Below are 23,986 nucleotides of genomic sequence, written 5' to 3' on the forward strand. Positions count from 1 at the left end.
ATCATTGTCATCATCATCATCATCATCATCATCAAGTGCTGCCAGTTTGTAACCAACATGGCGACCCCTCATGGAATTTGCATGAAATGAAGAGACCAGAGGTGGCTTGCCATTGCTTTCCCCTGCATAGCAACCCTGGTCATTCTTGGTGATCTCCCAGACAAGTACTAACCGTGGCCAACCCTGCTTAGCTTCGGAGCTCTGATAAACTAAGTCCAGTCAGGGCTATTCGGGCTGCTCAAATAACCTTTAAACAACAAGTGCAATTTTTTTTAAAAAAATTGTCTTATGTAAACCAATTTGCAAAGACTTTGCCCCAGACAAATACAGTTTTCATGCTGTCTGCCAATGCTGTTGGCAAAAGGACGGCCGAAGGTAGGAGCGGCTGCCTCCTCAAACGTTGCTCCAAGTGTTCCTTCCTCGAGGACAAATCAGAAGAGCAGCTCAGCTCTGAGAATCCAGTTGTGCTGAAGTATGTGAAATTGAACAAATTTCGTTTTGGTGTCTCACATCTGCCTGAGCCTGGAATCTCTAGCCTGGTGGGTGTGTCAGCCGGCCACAAGGATGCTGAGAGTAGTAGGGATGCTGCAGATTTGGATATTCCTTAAACATTTGTGCTTCCGAAGCTGAATTCCTCTACGTCATAAACTGAGCAAACAGCACCAGGGGCTATATTTAAGCTCTCATAGGCTGAGTACTATATGGGGCAACCAACTGTATTTGAGCAGCACATGCTGTACCAGAGCTTTGAGTGGAATGAATGGAAGTTCTGTCTGACAGACTCTTACTAGGAAGCCAGTTTCTTGCAACAATGGTGAAGAGTCCTTCATTCAGTGAGGCAGTTTATGGTTATTACTCCACTCATAAGGTATTCTGCAGTTATAACAGAGGTGTAGATTGAGAGAATGCCGAAGCATTCATTAGGAACTTTTTATTAGTGTGTTGATCCTGTAAAAGCACAATAATGTGAACACAGTTTTTGAGAACACTCAAGAGAATCGTGTGAGCTCTGGAGTTTCTGAGAGGGCTTTCCCCGATGTGTGGGGCTGCCCAGCAGGAGACCTGGTTGGGGACTGCTCCCTCCCACCCTAGCTCCAAGCCTTCACCATGTGCTCGGCCTCCCGGCAGGTATTCTCAGCATCTCAGGAAACCCAGGTGTCCGCAGCAGGGGCAGGGCCATGGCTCAGTGGTAGAGCATCTGCCTGGCATGAAGAAGGTCCCGGGTTCAATCCCTGGCACCTCCAGTTTAAAAGTATCAGGAAGTAGGTGAGTCCCTGAGGAGGAGACTGAGGAAACAATACTGACCTTGACAATACTGGCCTTGATGGTCCAGCGGTGTGGTTCCATATAAGGCAGCTTCATGTATCCATGTGAGATGGAAAGAAATTTAGATTTCAAGGAATGCGTTCTGCAGTTTACAAGTCTTGCTTTTGTGCCCTGAGCAGAAACTCTCAGGGAGTCTGAAACATCAGGGGAATGATGGAATCAGTGGTATTCTGAACCAATCAAGACCAATAGTTTACCTGAGGATTTCCCTTCTGGTTGCCATTATTAATTTCTGGTCTGTATTTTCAGGCTGTTGACCTTTGATGGTGAGGATGGTGTTAGTTCAGAGACAGTGATCTTGTGAGGTGGATTGAAGTGCGTGGGGACGGCATCCATATACCCTGTCCCCACATTGCTTCCAGCTAGCACTGCCCATCCCCACCACCTTCCTGCTTATCAAAGCACTCACCTGTTAATATCAGGTAGGGCTGGTACCAGTGCCACCCCCTGACACCCCCCAACAGCTCAGCTGAGGTTCACAACCAAATTATGGAGCTGTTAAAGAGCTGGAGGGGGGGGGATGTCAGAGCTGAGCCTCGCCATTTTGAAGGTAGTGCTAAGTTCTGCCCCCCTCAGGATTGGTTCCAGGCAGATCTTTCACACAGAGTTTCTGTCTGCAGCCAGCACACTGTTCCCCCTTTGAGTCAAAGCAAAAGAGGTTCTTCTTTGCTCTGACTTAACAAGAAAAGCTCTGGGAGCCCCTTGAGCCATGCTCTGAAAGAGCATGGTGTTGTGTGGAACTCCTAAATTAAGTGGGGGGCTAGATCGTGTCCCTCCTGGGGGAGATCCCAGTGTGAAAACAGCCCTGGAGTGGTCAAGTGGGGCTTTTTCTTCATATCTGTGAGGACATTGCCCTATTACAGAATGCAGCTCTGGGTTACTTTTTGACTGTTGGAATTCAGGATTCTACAAAACCAGCAAGAAAATTCAGTATACTAGATTACTTGGTGTGAACCTAATTAATGGAAGGGTTGCAAATGGGCTCCCATTCAAGTATTTTTCTGACTCAAGTTCCCCACTGTTTATCTTCAAATTAGTGTTGCCTCTATTTACAGAGTGCCTGACCTTATTGAAAGCAAAATCCCCAGGCTTTATTTTAGGGTTGAGTTTAACCCAAACAGCATATCACTGTTTATACTGCTGTGGACATTAATATAAATACCACCGTCAACATTTAAGTGCTCCGGTTTCATTGAGGTAACGGCAAATCTGGCTTTTGACTTTCCAGCCGTTTGCTTCATGGGACAAAAACTAAGCCCATTAAAAACGTCATGTGCTCTTTTATTATGGTGAGGTTAAGGCTCTGAATTCATACGTGATTTATGGCAGTTCTATTATTTTAAAACTTAACATACAATCAGAAACGCCACCCTCTGATCTGGAATTCATTTCCTTTCAATTCCAGTGTATGTGTGTGTGTGGGGGGGCTCTCTTCTTCTTAAATTTTTCTCTTGAGGAAAATTCACTATGCACACGATCATGGGTGCTCTCATCTTTTTCTATTTCACTTGTTACACAGTGAAAACACAAATTAAACCCTGCGCAGGTTGCTGCTGGTAACACCTGAGGCAAGCTAATCATGTGGGGAGAACCCCAAATACAACTACTTCTCTTGGTGGCCCTGCTTGGTAGTGGTAAATAACTGTGGTGCCAGCCTGGAGCATGCAATCCCATTGATTCAAATATTACCAGTGAAAAGAAAGATGAGAAAAGAAAAGGTTTAGGGCCTGCAAGACGAAGCTCTTCCGCCAGGCCTTTCATTGAGGCAGCGGGCATCCATTCTGATTAGACCCCCCCCAGTGCTGCCAAGTGGGGGCGGGGGGCAGGGAAACCCCCGCTTTGGAGGCCCGATTTCTGCCGTGGCGGAATCGGGCCCCGGGGGGAACTCCGCCCTCCAAAGCTGCGTCACCAGAGGTGACGCGGCCACGTCGCTCACGTTGGGGGGGTGGCCCAGATCGACGATCTGGACCACACCCCCAACATGAGCGACGTCACACGTCACTTCCGTTGACATGCTGGCGGTGCATCCGGAGCCGGCTCCTGGACCCGTCGGAGCCTCCCCTGCCGGTGAGTTTGCGGGACTTGGCAACCCTACCCCCCCCCATTGACTGCAGATCCTGGAAGCCAGACTGGGACCACACTGTCTGCCATTGAGGCGCTTTGCTGTTCTAAATGCTGATGATTTTAGTGAATTAAGGCTGATGATTTTATGGATTTCAATTGATCATTGTAACATTGAAACAAATAAATCTTATAGATCAAATAAATTGGAAAGGGGGCATATGGTGCTGAGCAGCTAAAACAGGAAATAAAATACAACTATGTATTACACCGTGCATGATTAATTTAAGATTAAAAACAACATACATAGAATGCAAATAAAAGCTCAGAAAATCGTGTACCACAGCAAGTGTAAGTTGCACATATAATAAATACTGGATCTCAATAATGGTTACACAGTTATAATAACCACAGGGCCAAAGGTGTTCTTCAGTGGTCTAAATTGTACTAACACAGAGAGAAAAATATAAATATAAAATATCTTTTTGAGGCTAAGCAGGTTGTGTTTGAGTCACTGAAAAAGTGTAGCTCCAAAAACTAGTTAGAAATCAGCCTACGTATACTGAGGAGCCCACGCTCATCAGAGACGGTGACTATGAACCACCGTTAGACCTGTCCTTGGCCATTGTTCTATTTCCATTGTGTGTTGAAATGAAATAGTTGTATTTTATTTCATGTATTACTTGCTCAAAACTTTAAGGTTCCTAACTTGATCTTTAGGTTGCGTTTAGGGTTGCCAGACCCCCTGGTTTGGCGGGGGTTACCCGCTTTTGGGGGGTTCAACCCACTGCTGGCCATCTGGCCAGTGTGGGAAGCCCCGCCTCCAAGCCCCAACAGAGAGGAGGGAGATGGGGCAGCTGCGGGCCCCGTGCCTGATCTCCAAGCACTAATGTCACTCGGAGATCAGGTGCATGGGGCCCTCTTTCTGCATGCACTTAAAGGGAACCCTTTAAGTGCAGGCAGTCAGTGGGAAAGGGCCCCGCATGCCCGATCTCTGAACAGCAATGCCACTCAGAGATCGGGCATGCAGGGCCCTCTGGCTGCGGCTCGCAGCTGGCAGGACGGTCCCCGCGGGGGCAGGGCTTGGAACCAAGATGTCCCCAACATGACATCATCATGTTGGGGATGCACCACCCCCTCCAAAAATGCCCCCCAAAGTCCCCTGCTGGGGACAAATATGGACCTGGCAACCCTAGTTGGGTTCCCCCCTCCCCCCGCCCTTTTGTGGTTTCCTCTTGAAAAGACAGTATGACAGAGAGCATGGATCCTTCTGTGCTTCGTGCCTGAGGGCTGAGCCAAACAATAAAGTTGTCATATTCCAGGTGGTGGTGTGAAATCTGGCAAGAGCACCTGCCACAAGTGTCGACCCATGCAGTCATTGATATGTAATTGCATGGTATGATTTTTAAATGTTTCCCAGTGCTTCGGACAGGGATGCCAGGCTGGCACTCCTGGGAACTTTAGGTGTGTGGCAGGGGCATGACATCATGTCCAGGTTTTTGCCTGGATATGATGCTGATGTGTCATACAATGTCATCCCCGCACACACACTGTTCTCCTGCCATGCCGGATGCAGGGGCGGGGGGGAGGGTCCAGCCAGTGGGAGAATGCCTGCCAGAACCGGCAAGTGGCATACCTGGCTCCAGAGTTTCTGTATCTCATAAATTATTCCTCATTTTATACAGCAAGTTGTAGATACACTAGCATTTTCATAGAGAGACGTAGGCACAGATGGGTCAATAGTCACTGTCCTTTTTAGATGGTTTGGAATCAGAACTCAGTAGAGGAAGGGACAACCCAAAGCCTCCTTCCCCAGAACATGTCATGCAAACTTCCTAGTTGCCATGAGCTAAAGAGATCACATGAAATCATTGTGGAATTCTTCTTTAAAAATATTTGATTATATGAAAGCAGAAATAAAAAAATAGCAAGCAACTACTTACATTGTAGAATTCCTGAGGTGGTTTCCTGAGATGGCAAGTTCACACCAAATGTACATGGTGCCCTTTCTAGAACGAACAAATGTGACACATGAAAACAAAGGTGTATCCATGATGGTTGTTTGGTCTAGACCAGGGCCAAACTTCCTTAACATAAGAGCCACATAGAATAAATGTCAGATGTTTGAGAGCTGCAAAACATCTCTCTATATTATAAAGCTAATTTGGGGTGACCACGCTCGATGCGCTCCCTCAGACATAGGCTGAGGAAGCTGCCACTCACGCCGGGGACGCTGGCCACTGGCCGCGGTCTCTGCCCCGCCCACAGAGGCGCCGCCGGAGTGAACGTGCCCTGCGATTCGAAGAGAAAGCTGCTTTGGCGTGGCCATGCTCGATGCGCTCCCTCAGCTGTAGCCTGAGCCAGCCGCCACTCATGCCGGGGATGCTGGCCACTGGCTGGCCGCCCAAGGATGCGGCGCCAGGGCGAACGTGCCCCGCAATTCAAAGACACCGTGGCAGAGTCTCGCCCTACCACCCATGCAGCTGCCGTGTCCGTCCTCTCCCGAGCGCACATAGCCAGCCGGCCTGCATGCGGCTCAACAATGGATGAGCCACGTGCACCACCTGGGGGGCCATGGCCCGAGCCTGCCTCTGCCACCCTCGTCTGAACGCGCATCGCCGCCCGGCCTCCATGCGATCTGACGACGGTCGGTCCAGCCTCCATGCGATCTGATGATGGGCAGCCCAGCCACTCTAGTGGGGAGGCGGGGGCTCGCCCCGATCCTGCCACCGTCGCCCTCACCCGAGCCCTGCTATAGGCTCCCAGCTGCCCTGCACCCAGACGACAGCCACGCTGCCCACTCCAGGGCACGGGGGCCACCTCCGGCCGCACCCAGTCCTGCCGCCGCCAACTACATGCAGCTGGCTGGCCTCTCACAGGGTGGGGGCCGGTGCGCCGCCGGCCCTGAGGCTGCTGGAGGTCACCCAGCCACTCCCTCGCCCCCCGACTCCAGGGATTGCGCGGGGGAAGAGATTGGGAGACTGGGGGTGCCTCCGTCGCGCCGTGCTAGGGCTCGTTGTCTTCCTCCACAACGGGCTTTGCTCCTAGTGAACAAATATTACACACACATTTTAATTGATAAATATGGAAATTTGTTTTTTATAAAAAAATATTTTATTGCTTTTATCATTACATCTACCTACTACAAACTACAATCTAAAATACAGAGTAGGCAGGGATCATTGATGGTCTAATTTCGATTTTTGATAATTCCCTAATGCTTAAAATTACATTATCAAAGTTAAATTTATAAAAATGAAGTATACAGTAAAAATAGTATTGGATTGAGTAGTTTACATAAACATTGTTAAAACAATTTCAAAGGGGAGTTTTTCTTCTTCCTCTACCATGGGAATTTAACCTTGTGTGATCTGGGAGCAGCTGCCCCAGTTTAGACTCAGAGTCAGAATCAAAGATCTTGCCTATTGATACCGAAGAAGATGATGAGGAACTGTCACTGCTTGGCTCATGTTGTTCACTTTTCTTTGGAGTATCTTTATTGTCCTCTGCTTTTCCTTTATCTGTCACTGGACTTTGATGTTGCTTCAGAAACAGCTCAGCTTTAGCAAGAGAGTCAATCTTTTCTTTTTTCCCATTAAAGTTGAAAATAAGTTGCTTTTTATTAACATTGAGACTGCCAAAAATAAAAACAAAAGGTAAAAACGGATATTGATAATGATATTTATTTGCTGATTGTATTTATTTGTCTAAGAGAGAGAGAAAGAGAGAGAGGGGTGGAAAGAAAGCAACCTTAAATGTGTTCTCCAACACACACACACACACGCCCCATGCCAGCCAGCTTGGCGAAGGGATTTAAAGAGACAAAGGCCTTCTCCAAGCTGGCTGGTGGGGGAGGGGGGCTTTAAGAACACATTTAAAGTTAAAGTTGCTTTCTTTCTCTGCTCCCCCCCCACACACACACCTCAAGCCTACCCAAGGAGGGGAACACCCCTTTGTTTTCCCAGCCGCCCTGCCAGGAGCCGCACAATATGTGTGAAAGAGCCGTGTGTGGCTCCCAACCCACAGTTTGGCCACCCCTGGTCTTGACCAAGCCTTACTGAATTTGCAGTGGTGGTGTTGGTGATATATGATGCAAGATTGGATGGATAGCACAGTCCCAAGTATTAGGAAAGGGTGGATCTCGTACCTTCTAATAGCTGTCAAAACATCTATACCGGCTAACTGGAAATGCCCAAATGTACCTACACTTCATATATGGCAACGTAAGGTATAGGAGATGTACATAATGGAAAGTATTACATATAAGATGAATCGATTTGTAAATGATCATCCTTCCTCAGCTTTTGTAGAAGTGTGGCCAATGATATTGAACTTCTTGATGGAGGTGGGAGTAGTTCCCAAAAAAAACTTAAAACTGAGAAGCCATATTAAGGATGTTTATAAGTTGCAAGATCTGATGTTTGGTATTGCTTATTTACTTTCTACTCTAATTATTGTTTGTTATGTTATTTCTTTGTAAGCTGTTTCATGCTTGTGTATTTGTTGGTTGTACGAAACACAAATTGTCAAATTTTAAACATCTAAAAAAAGATAAAGAAATCACGAGAGCTGAAATCAAATGTGGTTGTAGGGCGTGTGTGGTTTTTTTAAATAATGTCCTTTTCTGTTTTGTGCCTGATTTCCAGGCCAGAGGACTTGCGGATTTCATAGGTAATGAGTGTTCTTATGTGGTGTGTATGTTGTCGAATAAGAGGAGGCTGGTATTCACAAGAATAGCTTTCATGCACGTTGTTAAAAATCTTAAACTAATGCTACCATTTTTGATGTTGTTACTATGATTACCATGATCAGACTTCTCTCTCCATCTTTTCTATCGAAGATATTGATGAGTGCAGTACCATTCCTGGAATCTGTGACGGGGGAGAGTGTTCCAACACAATTAGCAGTTACTTTTGCAAATGTCCTTCTGGATATTACACATCACCAGATGGTTCCAGGTGTATAGGTGAGTAAAGAGCTACTCACATAGTAGTGATAGTAATTAAAATGCCATGTGTGTCTCTCTGTGAAGAGAGGTAGGTAGCCTCAAAATTATTTAAATTACTTCCAAAAAATTATTTGTAACGTGGAAATAAGATGACTCTGTGGGCTAAAAACATCCCCTTCTATTTTTAGTATCAAAAGTAAAGCTTAGAATTCTGAATTCAGTATTGCTTTTCATTTGGTGGCATTCCTAGGTTGAGGACAGACTGGCAGTATGAAGCATGAGGGAGGCGGGGCAAAAATACCCGGACCAAGTTGTGCTGGGGATTCCCAGTCGCATTGCACCTACTAATGCGGGAGCATACCGGGGAGGAGGTGCAAGGGAGCATTCGCACTGTTGGCCTGCCCCTGTAAGTGGCTTTTTTTTTTCACTCCGGCGACATGCGCCTATGCGCATAGCCGCATAGGTGCAGCAGTGCAGCTTGTTTGTGGCTTTTAGCGTGCACAGTTCCGGGAAGCGGGATCAACGCGCCCTCCAGGGTTTGCTATGGCTTTCACCTGGTACTTTTTTAATGTGGTAGGGAATCGTCATAGGATGGGTTGAGTACGGCTGGGGAATGCCTGACAGCTGTGGCTGTGTGAACCGGCCCCTTTAATCCGTTTGTGAAACGTGCCTATATTGGGTCAAACTGCCAGTCTGAACTCAGCCCTAGTCTTCCTTCCTTCCTTCCTTCCTTCCTTCCTTCCTTCCTTCCTTCCTTCCTTCCTCTCTGTCTGGGTTATTATAAAGATAGAGGAGGTGAGAACCACGTTCTCTGAGCTCCTTTGAAGAATGTCAGGGTAAAAATGAAAGACAGAGTGATTTGTATGCCTTTTATGCCACCAATACACATAAAAGCAAGACTGCTAAAAAACCTAGAAGCACTCAGTCCACAGAAGTGGGGAGAGGTAGTACACAGATGCTGTAATAGAAGTTGGGAAGGGCTTGGGGGCACGGATGGACAGGAGTGGTTAGGTGACTGGAAGTCAGGTCTTAGGGCAGCATGATCTGTTGTGGGCAGAGAGCTTTGTATTAAAGCTTTTCTGTGACCCAAAATGCCCTTCTCATGGTTCTCTTCTTAAAAAAAAAAAAAGCAGTTCTTGACCTTATTTCTGTCTTTAAGTGATGTGGAACTGGAGCAGGGCTTCGGCTCTTGAACTTCCCCCTTCCCCCTAACTGACTGTAGAACTGTGGATACCCAAGAAGGGAAATAGCTGTTCATTCAAATGTGGGTTTCCAGATCAATCCTAGATTTTGTACCCACTTGTTTAAAAGGGCATGAGCCTGCTGTTGATCGCCACTGCATCCAGAGGTGACAGGGCTAGACAATACCTAAACAGCTCCGTTATTTCACAGAATGATGTCATTTGATTTCCCTTGACAGTTTCCATTTAGTGGAATTGTCACAGGTGCACTCAAAATACATATCAGATAACCTGTTTTGGAATGTCCCCTATGTTAACTTGTTTGTTCTTGAAGTATAGAGTTATTGTGGTTGAAAAGCAAGTTGCGTTTCAAAGCACATATGCATTTTAAAATTCACTTGCAGCAACCTGTAACATTCTAGTTGTACTTCAACAGCCTGTGAGAGTGAGGGGTTGTACTCATGTAATACACCCGGCTGCTGGATGTTGGGGTAGGCAAGCAGATGTATTATAATAATGAGAAGCAAAAGAGTATTCAGGGGAGAAGAAGGCAGGAAGTAATAACCACTCCCTTTAACAAAGAGAAAGGATTATTAACAATCCCTCTCTTGTGACCTAACATCTTTCTTTTGTTAAGTCTGGACAGTTTGTGTATGTGGTGTGTTTGAAATGCAATCTGTGTACAGTCCCCAATGCAAATTCTTGCCTATCTGCATGTCAAAAGGGTTCATTTGAGGGGAAAAGGGAGTGCAAACCCGACATGGAATTAGAACTGCTGTTGTAAAATTTACTTTTTCTTAGAAATCTGGAATGGATTTACTCTGGGACGTGATTCATTTTGGAAAGCGTTTTTAAAAATATAAAGTATGTTGAGGGCTGTTTCCAATGTCTTCTGTAGTTTAGATGTTGCAGAGAGTATGTTGTAATAAAAATTTCCTGGCTTCCTTTTGTAAAAAATGCATATATTGTAACATAAAAAGTTACTTTGCTTTGTATGACGTAAAGCACTCATTCTGTCCTGTTTAATATTGCAAAGTGATGATGTTTGGAAACAAAGAGCCTAGAACTTGATTTACAGAATTTCTGTAGCCCAAATTCTGTTGTTTTAGATCCTGCCCAACCCACTTTCCAGGACTCTAAAGCTGTTTTGATCCGTAGCTCTTAAAATATGCTTTAGCCCTCTGTAGGCTGATGCTGATAGTTCCATGGGGACAGTGGTGACTCCAGAAGGGGCACTGTCTGAGGCCTCCTCTGGCTTCCCCACAATGCCTCTCATCCTTTCTGTCCACTGCCTCCACTTTGAGCTAACATGCCTTTTCTCCTAATTCCCTAATCATCTGAAACTTTGTACACGATCCCTTCTGACTTCATGGTATAGTTGCTTGAAGAAGCAAAATGTCTTGATAGAGCCCTGGCCCTGCAATCCAATGTAGTCCGCCCACATTTTTTTCTTAATTTACACATGGTGCCCCTTGCAATAGAATTCTTAACAGGTTTCCAACATGGTTTCTTTCTTCCTCTTTCCAGACTGAAGTCGTTATGGTTTTAAATGATTGGGTGTTTAAGCGATGACAAGAAACAATGAAAGTGATATTCCAGGCCATAAGCCACTGTTAACTTTGTGTCATTTGTTTTTCAAAACAAGATGTGTTAAATGCAAAGCAGTATTAATTATCTACAAATACTTTGGTTTTGCAAGTTTCATATTTCCAATATTAAAAAAAGGTTCTAGCCAAAACCTCTAGTCTGGAATTAGTTACAGCATGTTAGTTATGATGCTAAGGCAAGTCTTAAATTGCTTTTACTTATTTTTTTGCATTTTCAGTGTCTGTAATTCAGACTTAAAGCTCATATTGGCTAGAATATATATTTGCTGTTAAAATAGCTCTATTTCTTGTCCCATGTTAAGAACACTCACAACTGATTTGTCCGTTTTCCAGCATTGTTTTGTGGGAGGAAAACCAGTAATTACTCTGCTTTCAGAGACTGTGGGTATCTAGGCAAATCAAGCTCAGGGACTTGGGTTGGGGGACAAAGAATACCTTTTAAGAGGATCTAAAGTAGTGTGCTCAGAAGCAGGGGTGTCCACAGGTTATACACATCGATTTCCTTTCTCCCTTTGTTACATGTGGTCAAAACAGGGTTTGAAGGTTTTTGAAACATTACAAGGCCAGTGAGGATGGATGATAATGCTCTACGTGCATGCACCCACATAGTCCACCGCTCTTAACCATCTGGGGAGGGGGTGCTGATCAGACCCAAGCCTGCTCTGAACTGAATTCAGTGAACAGACAACAGGTAGCTGATGCTGCTGTGTTGCTGAGGCTGGCAAAGCGTGGGTCTGATCTGTTCACTGGATGGGAGACCCCTGTAAGAACAGGAGACAGATGCTGGATATTAAACATTTAAACAAGGCTGTGAGACCTGAGTGCGTAGAGTCTGCTAGGTCAGACCCTCAGAATCTCCTGGTTCAGTTCCTAGGGTCCTTGCCAATAGCTGAGAAATCACTTTGTTTAAGCGGGTATAGCCTGCCAATAGAGTGGTCACATCTGCAGTTCTTTCCTCCCAAGATTTGACGCTGCCTTTTTTCTTTACAAACAGACTGACTTGTTTTATTGCTCAGCATCCGATCACACTATGGCCTGTTATAGTAAGCTTGTCATGAAAGAGACAGATTGTGAAAGAATTGCTCAGAACTTTTAGATCGCGTTGCAGATTTTTAAAACAGTTGTATTTTTTCTCCTTTCCGCCACCCCAGTCAAGACAGTTCTTTGCTGAACATCTCTCTTTTTTCCAGCAAGAGAAGTTATGAGTACATCATGTTCTCCATACGGCGCATGCCAGGTGCATTTTTTCGATACGGAGCCAACCCATTTGTCTGTAAACAGTTCTGATGGCACCAATTGATTTGTATTGTTCTTGCCTGTCTCGCAGCCTGCATCTTTTCAGTCATTACCTTGGCAGGGGAAGCCAGGGCTGATGGAAAAACTAGGTGGATGCCTGATGGACTGAGCTCAGACGGAAGAGCCTTGTTGTTGTTCAGTAACCTTCAACTGCAGTCAAAACCCACAAGCGGCGGCATCATATGCCGCATTTAAAGGTTTATTCATACAGTCACGTAAATAGCCCTTAATCTCCTCCCCCAACCCCCTTAATTGCAGCTGCAAAATGGTTTACAACTTTACAAAATATTGGCTGGAGGAACGCCAGATTAGCAGTCTAGAAGATAAAGTTGCCCAACTGCCAATGCCTCCCATTTCAATCCTCTTTGCTACCAGGGCCAGGCTCAAGGCTTGCTGATCTGCAGAAAAAATCTCTGGTTTATGCTTAACAGCAGCACCTACTTGCTGGTGTGAAGGCAGCAATTTACGTTCATTGCTATTTAGAGGAATTAAACTTTCCTTTGCACCTACCTTCTCAGTCCATTTTTTAAATAATTAAAAACAAAGGTCCTTAAGAACCTACTGGCCAGTCTCGCACTGGGCAGGGTGGGTGGATGGGATGAGCACTGTGTTGTCGTTTCCATATTTTTTTAAAAAAAATCCCTGTCCTCTTTCTGTATCTCCAACTTCCTTATATTTTGGCTGTTCAGTTTAGGGTTCCTGACTTTTTTTACAGGCTTTCGCTGTAGTTACAAGACTGTTTGATTAAATGGTTCTGATGTGTGTCTGTCTCATCCCGTGTTCACAGATGTGCGTCCAGGTTACTGCTTTTCTACCCTCACCAATGGCCGCTGCGGCAACCAGCTCCAGCAGGTGCTAACAAAGATACAGTGCTGTTGCGACTCAGGGCGATGCTGGTCTCCTGGAGCTACCACTTCCCCCGAAATGTGTCCCATCCGTGCTACAGGTATGGTTGATTAAATGGCTCTGATGTGTGTCTGTCTCATCCCTTGTTCACAGATGTGCGTCCAGGTTACTGCTTTTCTACCCTCACCAATGGCCGCTGCGGCAACCAGCTCCAGCAGGTGCTAACAAAGATACAGTGCTGTTGCGACTCAGGGCGATGCTGGTCTCCTGGAGCTACCACTTCCCCCGAAATGTGTCCCATCCGTGCTACAGGTATGGTGCCACTCAGTTTTCTTTGTTTGTTTATTTGCTTCTTCCCTTGTTTCCTACCTTTCTCGCTGAAAACTCAAGATGGGTGGCAGAGTTAGAAAAGACCACACAGTAAAGGTACTGCAGTGTATATCATGAATAATGCGATAAAACGCAAATTAAAGAACAATGAAATAGAAACAGTGCTAAATCACAGAAACTGGATTTCATGATTAGAGGATGCTGAACTACAGGGAGTATACGTCCAGTAAGCAATGTAGTATAAAGGTAAGAGGAGCTGCGGTGGCTCAAGTGGTTAAGACGCTGAACTGCAGGCTGTGGAAGGTCAGTAGTTCAGCAGTTCGAGACCCGGGTGCCGCATGATGGTGTGAGCTCCCATCTCTAGTTCCAGCTCCTGCCAACCTAGCAGTTCTAAAGCAAGAAATTGCAAGTAGATAAATAGGTACCACTTCGGTGGGAAGGGAACAGCGTTCCGTGCACCTCGGTGTTTAGTCATGCCGGCCACATGACCACGGAAACGTCTTCGGACAGCGCTGGCTCTTCGGCTTTGAAACGGAGATGAGCACCGCAACCCTAGAGTCGGATTCGACTGGCTTTCGAGCAAGGGAACCTTTACCTTTATAAAGGTAAGAGGACAGACATGAACACATTAAATTGTCTTATACTGAATCAGGCCATTGGTCCATCAAGGTCAGTTTTGTCTACAGACTGGTAGCAGTCCTCCAAGGTCTCTGGCAGAGATCTTTCTCATTACCTACTGCTTGGTCTTTTTAACTGGAGATGCCAGGGATTGAACCTGGGACCTTCTGCATACCAAGCAGATGCTTTAAGCCACAGCCCTCCCCTGGGGAAAAGAAGGCTGCCTAACTATTTCACAGGCAATTAATGCTTTTTTACCTATGTAGAAATTGCCCTGCCACAAATGCCAATAGAAATATGGAAGTTCTTCAGATGTTTGTGATGTAACACGCATATTCTTGTGAAATCTTATGTGAACGATTTATAACTTGGGAATGCCATTTGATAAGTAGATGTTCTGAGCTAAGACTTGCTCCCAGTGTTGAGGTGATACTTGGGGGAATATCTCTTTACAGGAAACTGTCAATTAAATTTCCCTTGGGAGAACTGCAATGTGTATTTTGAAATGACAAGGCTCATTTACTTTACTAATTTTTTTTTATATTTACAATGCCCGTGTCCTGCTTTCCTTCTTCAAGCTAGCTTACAAAAAGTGAATTATTAACAGTATAAACAGAAGGATGTAGCATGAATAAACCCAGTGAATAAAACCCCAAAACAATAAATACACACAAGAATCCAGCCAGCAGCACTTAAGGAAACCTAAATATAGAGTGCCAGCAGGCCAGAAGGGGGCGGGCTAGCTGAGCCTCAAGAGGCAGAAAGTTCCACAGCCACAGAGGGCAGCACTAACAGGTCTCACGTGGGTTCATGGGAGAGGAGGCCATATTTGGGGTAGGGTTGCCAGCCTCCAGGTGAGGTCTGAAGATCTCCTGGAATTACTATAGAGGTCAGTTCCCCTGGAGAAAATGGCTGCTTTGGAGGGTGGCTTTGTGTCCCGCCAAGTTCACTGCCCTCCCCAGACTCCACCCCCCAAATCTCCAGGAATTCTCCAACCTGGAGCTGGCAACACTCTGGTACTTTGCCATTAAGTACCTTGAGTGGCAAAAACCACCACTTTGAATTGGACCTGGAAGCAAATAGGAAGCCAGCACAGTCGATACAATGCTGTGCATTTACCATTCCTGGTATCTGTATTACAGCGAATCCTAGGCCAGCCATCTACTTCCTGCCTGATAGAGCCAAGATATTATATTAAGAAGCATTTGGAAAAGAACTGTGCAGCAGAAACATTGGTATCTTGCTGTAGTTAAAGAGAGATAAAATTCCTGCAGTCTTTGAAGCTATAAACACATTTTTATTTTTGGAGTAGAACTGAAAGGATGTATAATACACTTCCTTAGAAAATGTTTAACTTACTTGACCACGTTGCATAAAATTACAGCTTTGTATTCTTAATGAAATTCAATGGTATGAATGGTTTCCATTTTATCAACACAGCAGTAGCAAATAAACCCTGTGCAGGTTCCAGGGCATCTTTGAGTGGGGCATCCGTGGTGACCCCCATTTCTTCTAGCCCTCCTCCCTTTATACAGCAGCAGCATGTCCATCTGCTGCTAGTTTGGTACTGCTGCTTTTCATCGCTGTCTGTGCGTGGGGTGCGTGCGTGCGTGTGCAAGCAAGCGAGCACACGCAGTGAGAGGAAAGGAGGAGGAGCTCGCCTCGAGCCTCAAGCTGCAGCATTACAGCAGGTTGCTTTGTAATTCTGATAAACTAGTAAACTTGTCTGTGTTTTTTTCAGAGGAATATCGCAAGTTATGTATAGTTGGTACTCTGCCTGTGAGGCCAGAAATCCCGGGTATTCCTGGTATTCCTGAAGTCCCTGGCATTCCTCCCGGGATCTTCCCGCCTGACATATATCCTCCACCAGTACATCCACCAGAATTCCCAGTCCCGTCTTATAGACCACCAGGTAAAAACAAAATCAGAATTCTATGTTTTCCCACTATTACATCTCATCCTCTGTTTTTGAAGTGGATTTGACGGCTGTAACTGATTTCCTCATCTTTTTAACACTAACTGTAGCTTGTGCAAAATCCAAGGTGATCGCCTGCTCGAAAATGTCACATTGATGCCTAAGCATGTCTGATACTTATTTGTTTTTACTCAGTTTGTACCAGGGCTATTTTTGTGCAGGAACGCACAGGAACGGAGTTCTGGCTGGCTTCAGAGCTGGCCACGCCCACTACAGCCAAAACCTCTGCATGCATGGCTACACAGGGAAGGCCTGGAGAGCAACCCCCCCCCCCAGCGACTCCATGGTGGGCGGGGCAGGGGGGGCCCTGGAAGGATCAGGGAGGCATTTAAATGTTCCTTCCCCGGCCTGTCCAAGGGCCGGGCACCTGGGCAAGCCAAGGGAAGGCATGGGGTGTGGCCTAATATGCGAATGAGTTCCTTCTGTTGGGTGTGGCTTATTATGCTAATGAGTCTCTGCTGGGCTTTTTCTATAAAAAAAAGCCCTGGTTTGTACTCTGCTCTCCTCCCCAGTGGGAACCCAAGGTGGCTTACAACCTTCTGCCCATGTCAATTTTAGAGTCACAATGAGCCTGTGAAACAGGTGAGGCTGAGAGAGAGTAACTGGCCCAAGGTCATCTAGCAAGCTTCCATGCATGGTAGAGTGGCAGAGTGGCAGTTCAGACCTGGGTCTCCCAGTGTCCCGATGACGGGCAATTCCCGCCCCCCCCATTGTCGACCTTGCCGCTGCCCAAAGCTCCGTCCCCAAGCCCCATGTCACCCACCTGGAAGCTGGGAAGGGCTGAAGGAACACCGTCAAGCAACTTCGGCCCCACTGAAGCACCACCGCCATTCTCCTTGTGCTCTGTCGCGGCCGCCCTTGGCGGAGCGAGCGGAGGAGCCCTCGCCAGGGGAGAGAGAGCCATTGGCCTGGCATGAGGGCATGCCCACAGTCCAGGGCACCACAGCCTGACGAGGCCCCGTCCCGACCCCGGGAAGGCAACTGGAAACGAGGCCACGCCCAGGGCTCAGCATTTCCAAATAGGGGGGTGGAGCCACAGGAGGCGGGTGGAGGGATGAGCACAAGGGAAGTCGGGTGGAACAGGGAGAGAATAAAAGCAGGACAGCAGAAAGGAGCCAAGGAGGGTTACCTGGAACCGGTGAGAGCCATGCCTAGAAAGAGAGAAGGCCGATCAGCCGGAGTGGGTGCAAGGGTGGTGGTGATGTAACCTCCTCCCCCACAGGTGTCTGAAGCCCTTGCTGTCCCAGAGGGCATCTTTCAAGGTGGCTGAGCGCCTACCACGCTCCGGGTCCAGCGGCAGCAAGGAGGGGGTCATACGATTCGTGCGACACCTAGAACCTAGTCCAACACTTTAACCACTGCATCACACTGACTTTTCCCCCTTCTGTGCCAGTGTCTAGAATGCTGATGTGGGCTTCTGATATATAATTCTGGTCCTTAAGAATTTTAAATATTTTGCCCTCTTTTACAAGTGTCTCCCACCTCACTTGGAGCCTAGAGCATACTGAGAAACTAAGTCACTTTTGCAGATTCAAATCGAGCATGAACTTATGACACTTCCTTATATCTAGTTGGATCACTGGTCCTTCTAGCTCAGTACTGGCAGCAGTTCTTGGGAATCTCAGATAGAGAAGGGTCTTTCCCAACACTTGGTCTTTAAGATCCTTTTCCTGGAGGTGATGGGGTTCATACCTGGGAACTTCGATATGCAAAGTGTGTGCTGTGCTATTAAGTCACAGCCTTGGACCAAGGCACATACCTTGGTTGAGTAGGCATGGTCTAAACTATGCATGGATACGCAGTGGGCTTTTAGTGCGATCCTAAGGGGTCGTGGTGGCTCAGAGGTTAAGATCCTGAGCTGTAGGTCTGTAGTTTGGCAGTTCGAGACCCAAGTGCCATGTGACTGAGTGAGCTCCTGTCTCTGGCCCCAGTTCGAAAGCAAAAAATTGCAAGTAGATAAATAGGTACCACTTTGGTGGGAAAGTAACAGCATTCTGTGTGCCTTAGCGTTTAGTCATGCTGGCCACATGACCACGGAGAAGTCTTCGGAGAGTGCTGGCTCTTTGGTTTGGAAATGGAGATGAGCACCGCCCCCTAGAGTTGGATTCGACTAGCTTTCGAGCAAGGGAAACCTTTACCTTTAAGGGGTGTTACACTTTTGAAGCCTGTGGAGTTCAGCAGATTCCAGAGGGTGTGACTCTTCCTAGCATGGCACTGCTTGGACGTCACATAGCCTTGCATGAGATGGCAGCAGAGTGGTATGCTTTAGTTTCAGATTTGTTACATACAAATCTGTCATCTTGAGGTGGCTTTGAGAACTCTGCTTGTGGTTAAAGGGCAGTTGTGTGAGAGTGAGGGCTGTGGAGCAAGAGAAAACGGTGCTGTAACATTACACCACTGCCCAGCGAGAGTCACAATACAGTTCAAATCACTGTGCTTGGTAGGATTTTAACCTCTTCTTATTTAATTCTTTATTTCAGGTGTTTTACCAGTTAATGTCACTCCACCTCGGGTGAACTTCTGCCAGCTATATCAAAACCTCTGCATTAATGGACGCTGTATCCCAACTCCTGGGAGTTATCGCTGTGAATGTAAAAAAGGATTTGAACTGGATCTTAGAGGGGAATGCATTGGTATGTGATTTCTCCCTCCTTGTTTTCCATAGCTTAAAAAAAATTACAACTGAAATACCTCCCCCCGCCAAATAGATCATTTATTCTTAAATAGTTTGATTTAAAATCATTAGCGTAAGTGAAGCTGCCTCCCGCCACCCTGATTCATGGGGACTTTTCTTTCTTGGTGTTCTTAACAGATTGTTTGAGAAGGCTGTTTGCTCCTCTTCTCAAGCCCAGCAGAGCACGTCCCTTAGCCTGTCTATTTTAATCTCTTTTTTATAGTCCAGAAATAAAATTGTAAAATATCTTGTGCAGAAATGTGTTCGTCTTTTCCGTTCTGTGGAGGCTCGATATTGTGTGTCTAAGGACTTCCTTGAAGTTTAGTGTAAAAGAAAACAGTGTGGCTGAGGTGTGTTTTGGAGGGTCACCCGGATAAGCCCTTATTTGTCTAAGGAAACACTGTAGTGTATGTTCCCAGACCTGGTGTGTGGAATTTTCCAACAAGAATGTTGTATAACATAGAACAACATTGATGAGGAAAATAAATATTCCTGAAGTTTGAGTGTTGCATAACACAGTTTATTTTAATTTTTGTACAGCTGTTTTGCCTATGTAAAACAAATTATTGAGAGAACCTTCCAGGCCTGCCAAGCTAATGGCTCATTGAAGGAAAAAAATGCTTTCTGTATGTTTCAGATGTCGATGAGTGTGAAAAAAATCCCTGTATTGGTGGAGACTGTGTAAACACGCAAGGATCTTACATATGTCAGTGTCGTACTGGCTACCAGAGTGCCCTAATGAGAACAGAATGCAGAGGTATGTTTCTTTGTAAATTATTTGTTTATTTAATGTGATTAATAAACTGACTCTGTTTTTCACTTACATTGGCTCCCAAAGTGGTTTACAATTAAAATCCATTGTCATATACAGTACAAGTATGCGTAGATGGGAAAACGGGAGATGGATGTTGACTGTTCCAAAGGATGAAAGATCAACGGTGCAATCCTAAGAGTAGTTAGATCCTCCTAAGCCCCTTGAAGCCAATGTGTAACTTTGGTGAGGGTTACATTGCAAATGATGTACGTGCATATGCCGACCAACCTTACTATCAAAGCTAGATTTAAGAAGATCAGGATGAGGGGGGGGGGAACTGTAGAACAGTAGTGGACCGTATGTGCCCCTTTGCAGCATCTGGACACTTTGAGGACATATATTTCTCTGAATCAAGAGCTTGGTATCTTCATTACCGCAGTGCTGTGTGTGAAAGAGAGAGTTGATCCTAGATAGAAAACTCTGATTTATTTTATACTGCGTATGTGGCTAGAGAATTAAGTATAGTTGTACAATGAAATTGTGGTTGAAGTCAGATTTCAGTGATTATCTTCTGCTGACTTTTCATTTGAAGCCTGAAGATGTAATTAGGGGAATTGTACTTCTGGGTTTAAAAAAAAAATGTAACAAAGGACGAGCATAGGGGAAAGCGCCTAGAAATCTCTGCAGGATTAAGAAGCTCTGAAAGAGAAACAAAGAATTAAAAGACAAAGCCTAGAGAAAACAAGTCTAAGCAGCACTGGCTGCAAGCAAAGGAGAGGCTCGGCAACTGCAGTGCCCTTTTGCCAGAAAGCCTGGAAAGAAAACCACCAGTGCTGGGGTTGGATTGTTGGCTCTAGGGAAATGACCACAGCCTCACAAACCGCTTCACAGTGGAGCACTCAGAAGATGGGCCAAGGATATACAAACAAGAACCTCTGATCTAATTTGAAGAGTCGGAAAGGGAGGAAAGGGCAGGATGTGACCGCCAAAGTGGGCAACAGCCTGTCTTTTTTACAAATCTGCTTTCTGAATTTTGCTTTACATGAGGAATTAGGTATCCATTCAGTTCCCCCACGCCCACCCAGAAAGTATGACACAATTTACCTTGTGTCCCAGTATCTTTTTGCTTTGTGTCCCCTCCCACCCACCCCGTTCCAGATCATTAGTTGTTGCTGGTAGGAAAATGCTCAGGACAGAGATAATCAGGCAACTGGGTATGCTGTGCTGTTACAGAGATGGGAGGGAGAAGTTGATACAGGCCACTTGGCCAGCAGTACTGGGCTCTTCAAGAATTTCAGAAGCAGGCAACGATGGTATTTGATGATGAAATTACTGGTACGTTTATAAGGGACTGTGTCACTCTGTTAGTCACTTTGGCTTTCTTTGAAGCTGTGATGTAGCTAGTGCAAGGCTTTTAGTATGATGCAATTTTAGTGTGATGCTTAACGCTTCACATAATTTTAGTTTTTACCCACGCCTAGGGATTTTAACATGCTGTCTACAGCCACAAGGCTTTTAGTATGATGCGATTTTAGCGTGGTGCTTAACGCTCCACATAATTTTAGATTGCTTTTTTACCCACACCTAGGGATTTTAACATGCTGTCTACAGCCTGTCTTCCTGTTGCAGTTTTTGTGCTGTGAATTTTATTGCTGGCATTTTGTTAATCCATTTTAAACTATTTCATTTGGGTCATAGCTGTCTCAGGCAAGGTCTTTTGGCAAGGTGAGGATAAAAGCATTCAAAATAAGTAAATGTTCAGTTGATCCCCATTTATTAGATTATTGTGGCAAAAGCAAGAAATGTCTTGACTGTTCTTTGGACTACCAAACAGCCAGGTATGCTGTTGCCACAAGCAACAGGACTCTTCAATGCCCCTTAAACCCCCAGCAGTGTGAACAAATGTGCTAACGATGGTAAGCTCAGTTTTCATCTTCAGAACTCCTGATACAGCCAGTTATGCACTCGAGTGTCGTTTTGATTCCAGAGGGAGAGATTTTTAAAGCACGTGTTTCAATCTCTCACATGCTGCTTCCTGCACAGAGGTGCAACCAATGGAAAATGCCAGTTAGGTTTTGAATGAGATTTACCCTACTGTTTTGTTCTGTTTCAGATATTGATGAGTGCGTGCAAAATGGCCGTATATGCAACAATGGGCGGTGCATAAACACAGATGGCAGTTTCCACTGCGTTTGCAATGCTGGTTTCCATGTGACAGCCGATGGGAAAAACTGTGAAGGTCAGGGTCCCCTTCTCCTTTACACATGCCTTTCCATCCACCTGTGCCTTTGTGAGAACATGTGTGTTTGTTCTTCTGTACGATTTGCTAGCCAAGGACGCAGCTTTTAAATAAGACCCAAATTTAGTTTATCAACATGCATCTGGATCCCATTGCCAATCCCAAGTAGCATTTCCCCCCCCCCAAGAAGTTCTTCCACAGAAGAGAGAGCCAAGAAAGGGGTGTCAACTAAATCATTGTCGGATTTAGTGCATTGTCAGATTTAGCACTCTCTTGGGAGAGCGGTCCGTAGTTATCAAGAGAGTGTCTCCTAGTTGGTCAAGATCAGGAATATTGAGGTCAGGGAGTATCACCAGACCTGAGAGGGGAGGGGCTGTGGCTCAGTGATAGAGTATCTGCTTGTTATGCAGAAGTTCCCAGCACCTTCAGTCCCTAGCATTTTCAGTTGTAAATGTATTCAGAAGTAGATGATATGAAAGACCTCTGCCTGAGACCCCGGAAAGTTGTTGCCAGTCTGAGTTGGCAACACTGACCTTGATGGGTCAGTGGTCTAATTCAGTGTAAGTCAGCTTCATGCGTCCATGTGACCTGCTGGTACAAGAAGACTTTCATGTCAGCTATGGCTGGCCTCCTCCGGTTCCCTTCTTTGGGCAGAGGCGGGGTGGGTGGGGGGTGGACAGGCTGAATTTCCACCAGGTCAGTATCAATGCTCCCTCTAAGCTGTGGAGTCTTGGAAGCAAAAATTCTACTTTGTGAGCTCCTGGCATTAAATGTATGAGCGAGCAATTTGGCTACTGCATAGGTTAGTTTGCTCTGGAGCCATCCTTCCTGAGCTAAGACAAAAATGTGTGAGCTGGATGCTATAAAACTGTGAGCTAGCTCACACTAACTCAGTTTAGAGGGAACAGTATGCTAGTCCTATTAGTCAAAGTTCAGTTTAGTTTTTTTAATACAAGATCAGCTTGATCAAACAAAACAGTCCTTTGACATCAGTTTCAGCAATGTAAAATGCATGCAACAAAAACAGTGTGTTCCTCCTATCATAGTCACAGGAGTGGTATGTCCTTAAGAAGCTGTTCTAGTTGCATGTGGCATCCTGCATTCCTAGTTTTATTATGTATTTAACAATATCCCTGACAGGATCTTATTGCAGCTCATGCTTTGACTCTTAAAGAAGTGTGTCTCTTTGATAAAATGTAAGGATAATTTGATGTAATTTTACCTCCTAGGCCCCTTAGCCTTGAGAGAGAGAGAGAGAGAGAGAGAGAGAGAGAGAGTCCTTGAAAGGGTTTCCAATGAACTGCTCTTTCGTTATAAAAGAATTTTGAGTGCTGGTCATAGAAACATTTTTTGGCAGAATGTTATCTCAGTGATTCAGCTCAAAGATTTCATGCCAAAATTCCTATTTGGGATAGATAAACATTTTTTAAAAAATCATAAATTATTTTTGTCTGACTTCGAATGTAAGTGAAAAGTAAAATTGGCCAAAGAAGAGTGATTTCCGTGCATGTCCCTGTGCACCAGCTATGGTTGCTAGGCAGCCATCTGTTGGCTATCCCACCACTTAGGGTGGTCCACCAGAGCCTGGGCCTTTTCCACCATGGGTCTGCCTCTGTGGAGTGGGCTTACTGAAGAGGTGAGGGGGGACCCCCTCCATGGAGATCTTCAGGAGGTGGTGCAAGTCCTGCCCATTTGCCAAGGGTTTTGAGGGGGTTTGAATGGCAGGCATCTCTTAAGGAGGGGAGAGGAGGGAGAGTCAGGGTTTGCTGTTTTATTTTTGGTTTTACCTGAAAATGTTTTTAGCTGTTCTTGTAAGCTGCCTTGAACCATGAGGAAAGACAGGATATAAATGTTTTAATAAATCCATTTCCTTCTACTGTTGGGGGTACTCTACTCACTGACGTGTGTTCCCTCCCCCTGCTCCAGGGCCGCTGCACTCGAGAGAACTGCAAATACCTTCATCCTCCACCGCACTTAAAAACACAACTCGAAATCAATGGACGCAACAACCTGATCCAGCAAAAGACAGCTGCAGCCATGTTTGCACAGCAAATGCAATTCATGCTACCAGGAGCACAATTACAGCCAATTGTAAGTTGCAGAAATAATGTTCTTGCTTGCTGATTTTGTG

The 23,986-nt window shown here is 45.6% G+C and overlaps 1 protein-coding gene across 1 annotated transcript in view; it reads left to right on the forward strand.

Moving 5' to 3' along the window:
* The window catches only part of FBN1 (fibrillin 1), a 250,030-nt gene that overhangs the window by 96,922 nt on the left and 129,122 nt on the right, over positions 1–23,986 (forward strand). The window contains exons 9-15 of the mRNA XM_015411782.1: positions 8,228–8,353; positions 13,207–13,365; positions 13,419–13,577; positions 15,955–16,125; positions 18,669–18,821; positions 19,500–19,619; positions 21,730–21,855. Coding sequence (XP_015267268.1) covers positions 8,228–8,353; positions 13,207–13,365; positions 13,419–13,577; positions 15,955–16,125; positions 18,669–18,821; positions 19,500–19,619; positions 21,730–21,855 — 1,014 coding nt within the window. The remainder of the gene's footprint in view (positions 1–8,227; positions 8,354–13,206; positions 13,366–13,418; positions 13,578–15,954; positions 16,126–18,668; positions 18,822–19,499; positions 19,620–21,729; positions 21,856–23,986) is intronic.

This window comes from Gekko japonicus, unplaced genomic scaffold, assembly GCF_001447785.1.
Source record: "Gekko japonicus isolate JY-2015 unplaced genomic scaffold, Gekko_japonicus_V1.1 scaffold266, whole genome shotgun sequence".
Lineage (NCBI taxonomy): Eukaryota > Metazoa > Chordata > Lepidosauria > Squamata > Gekkonidae > Gekko > Gekko japonicus.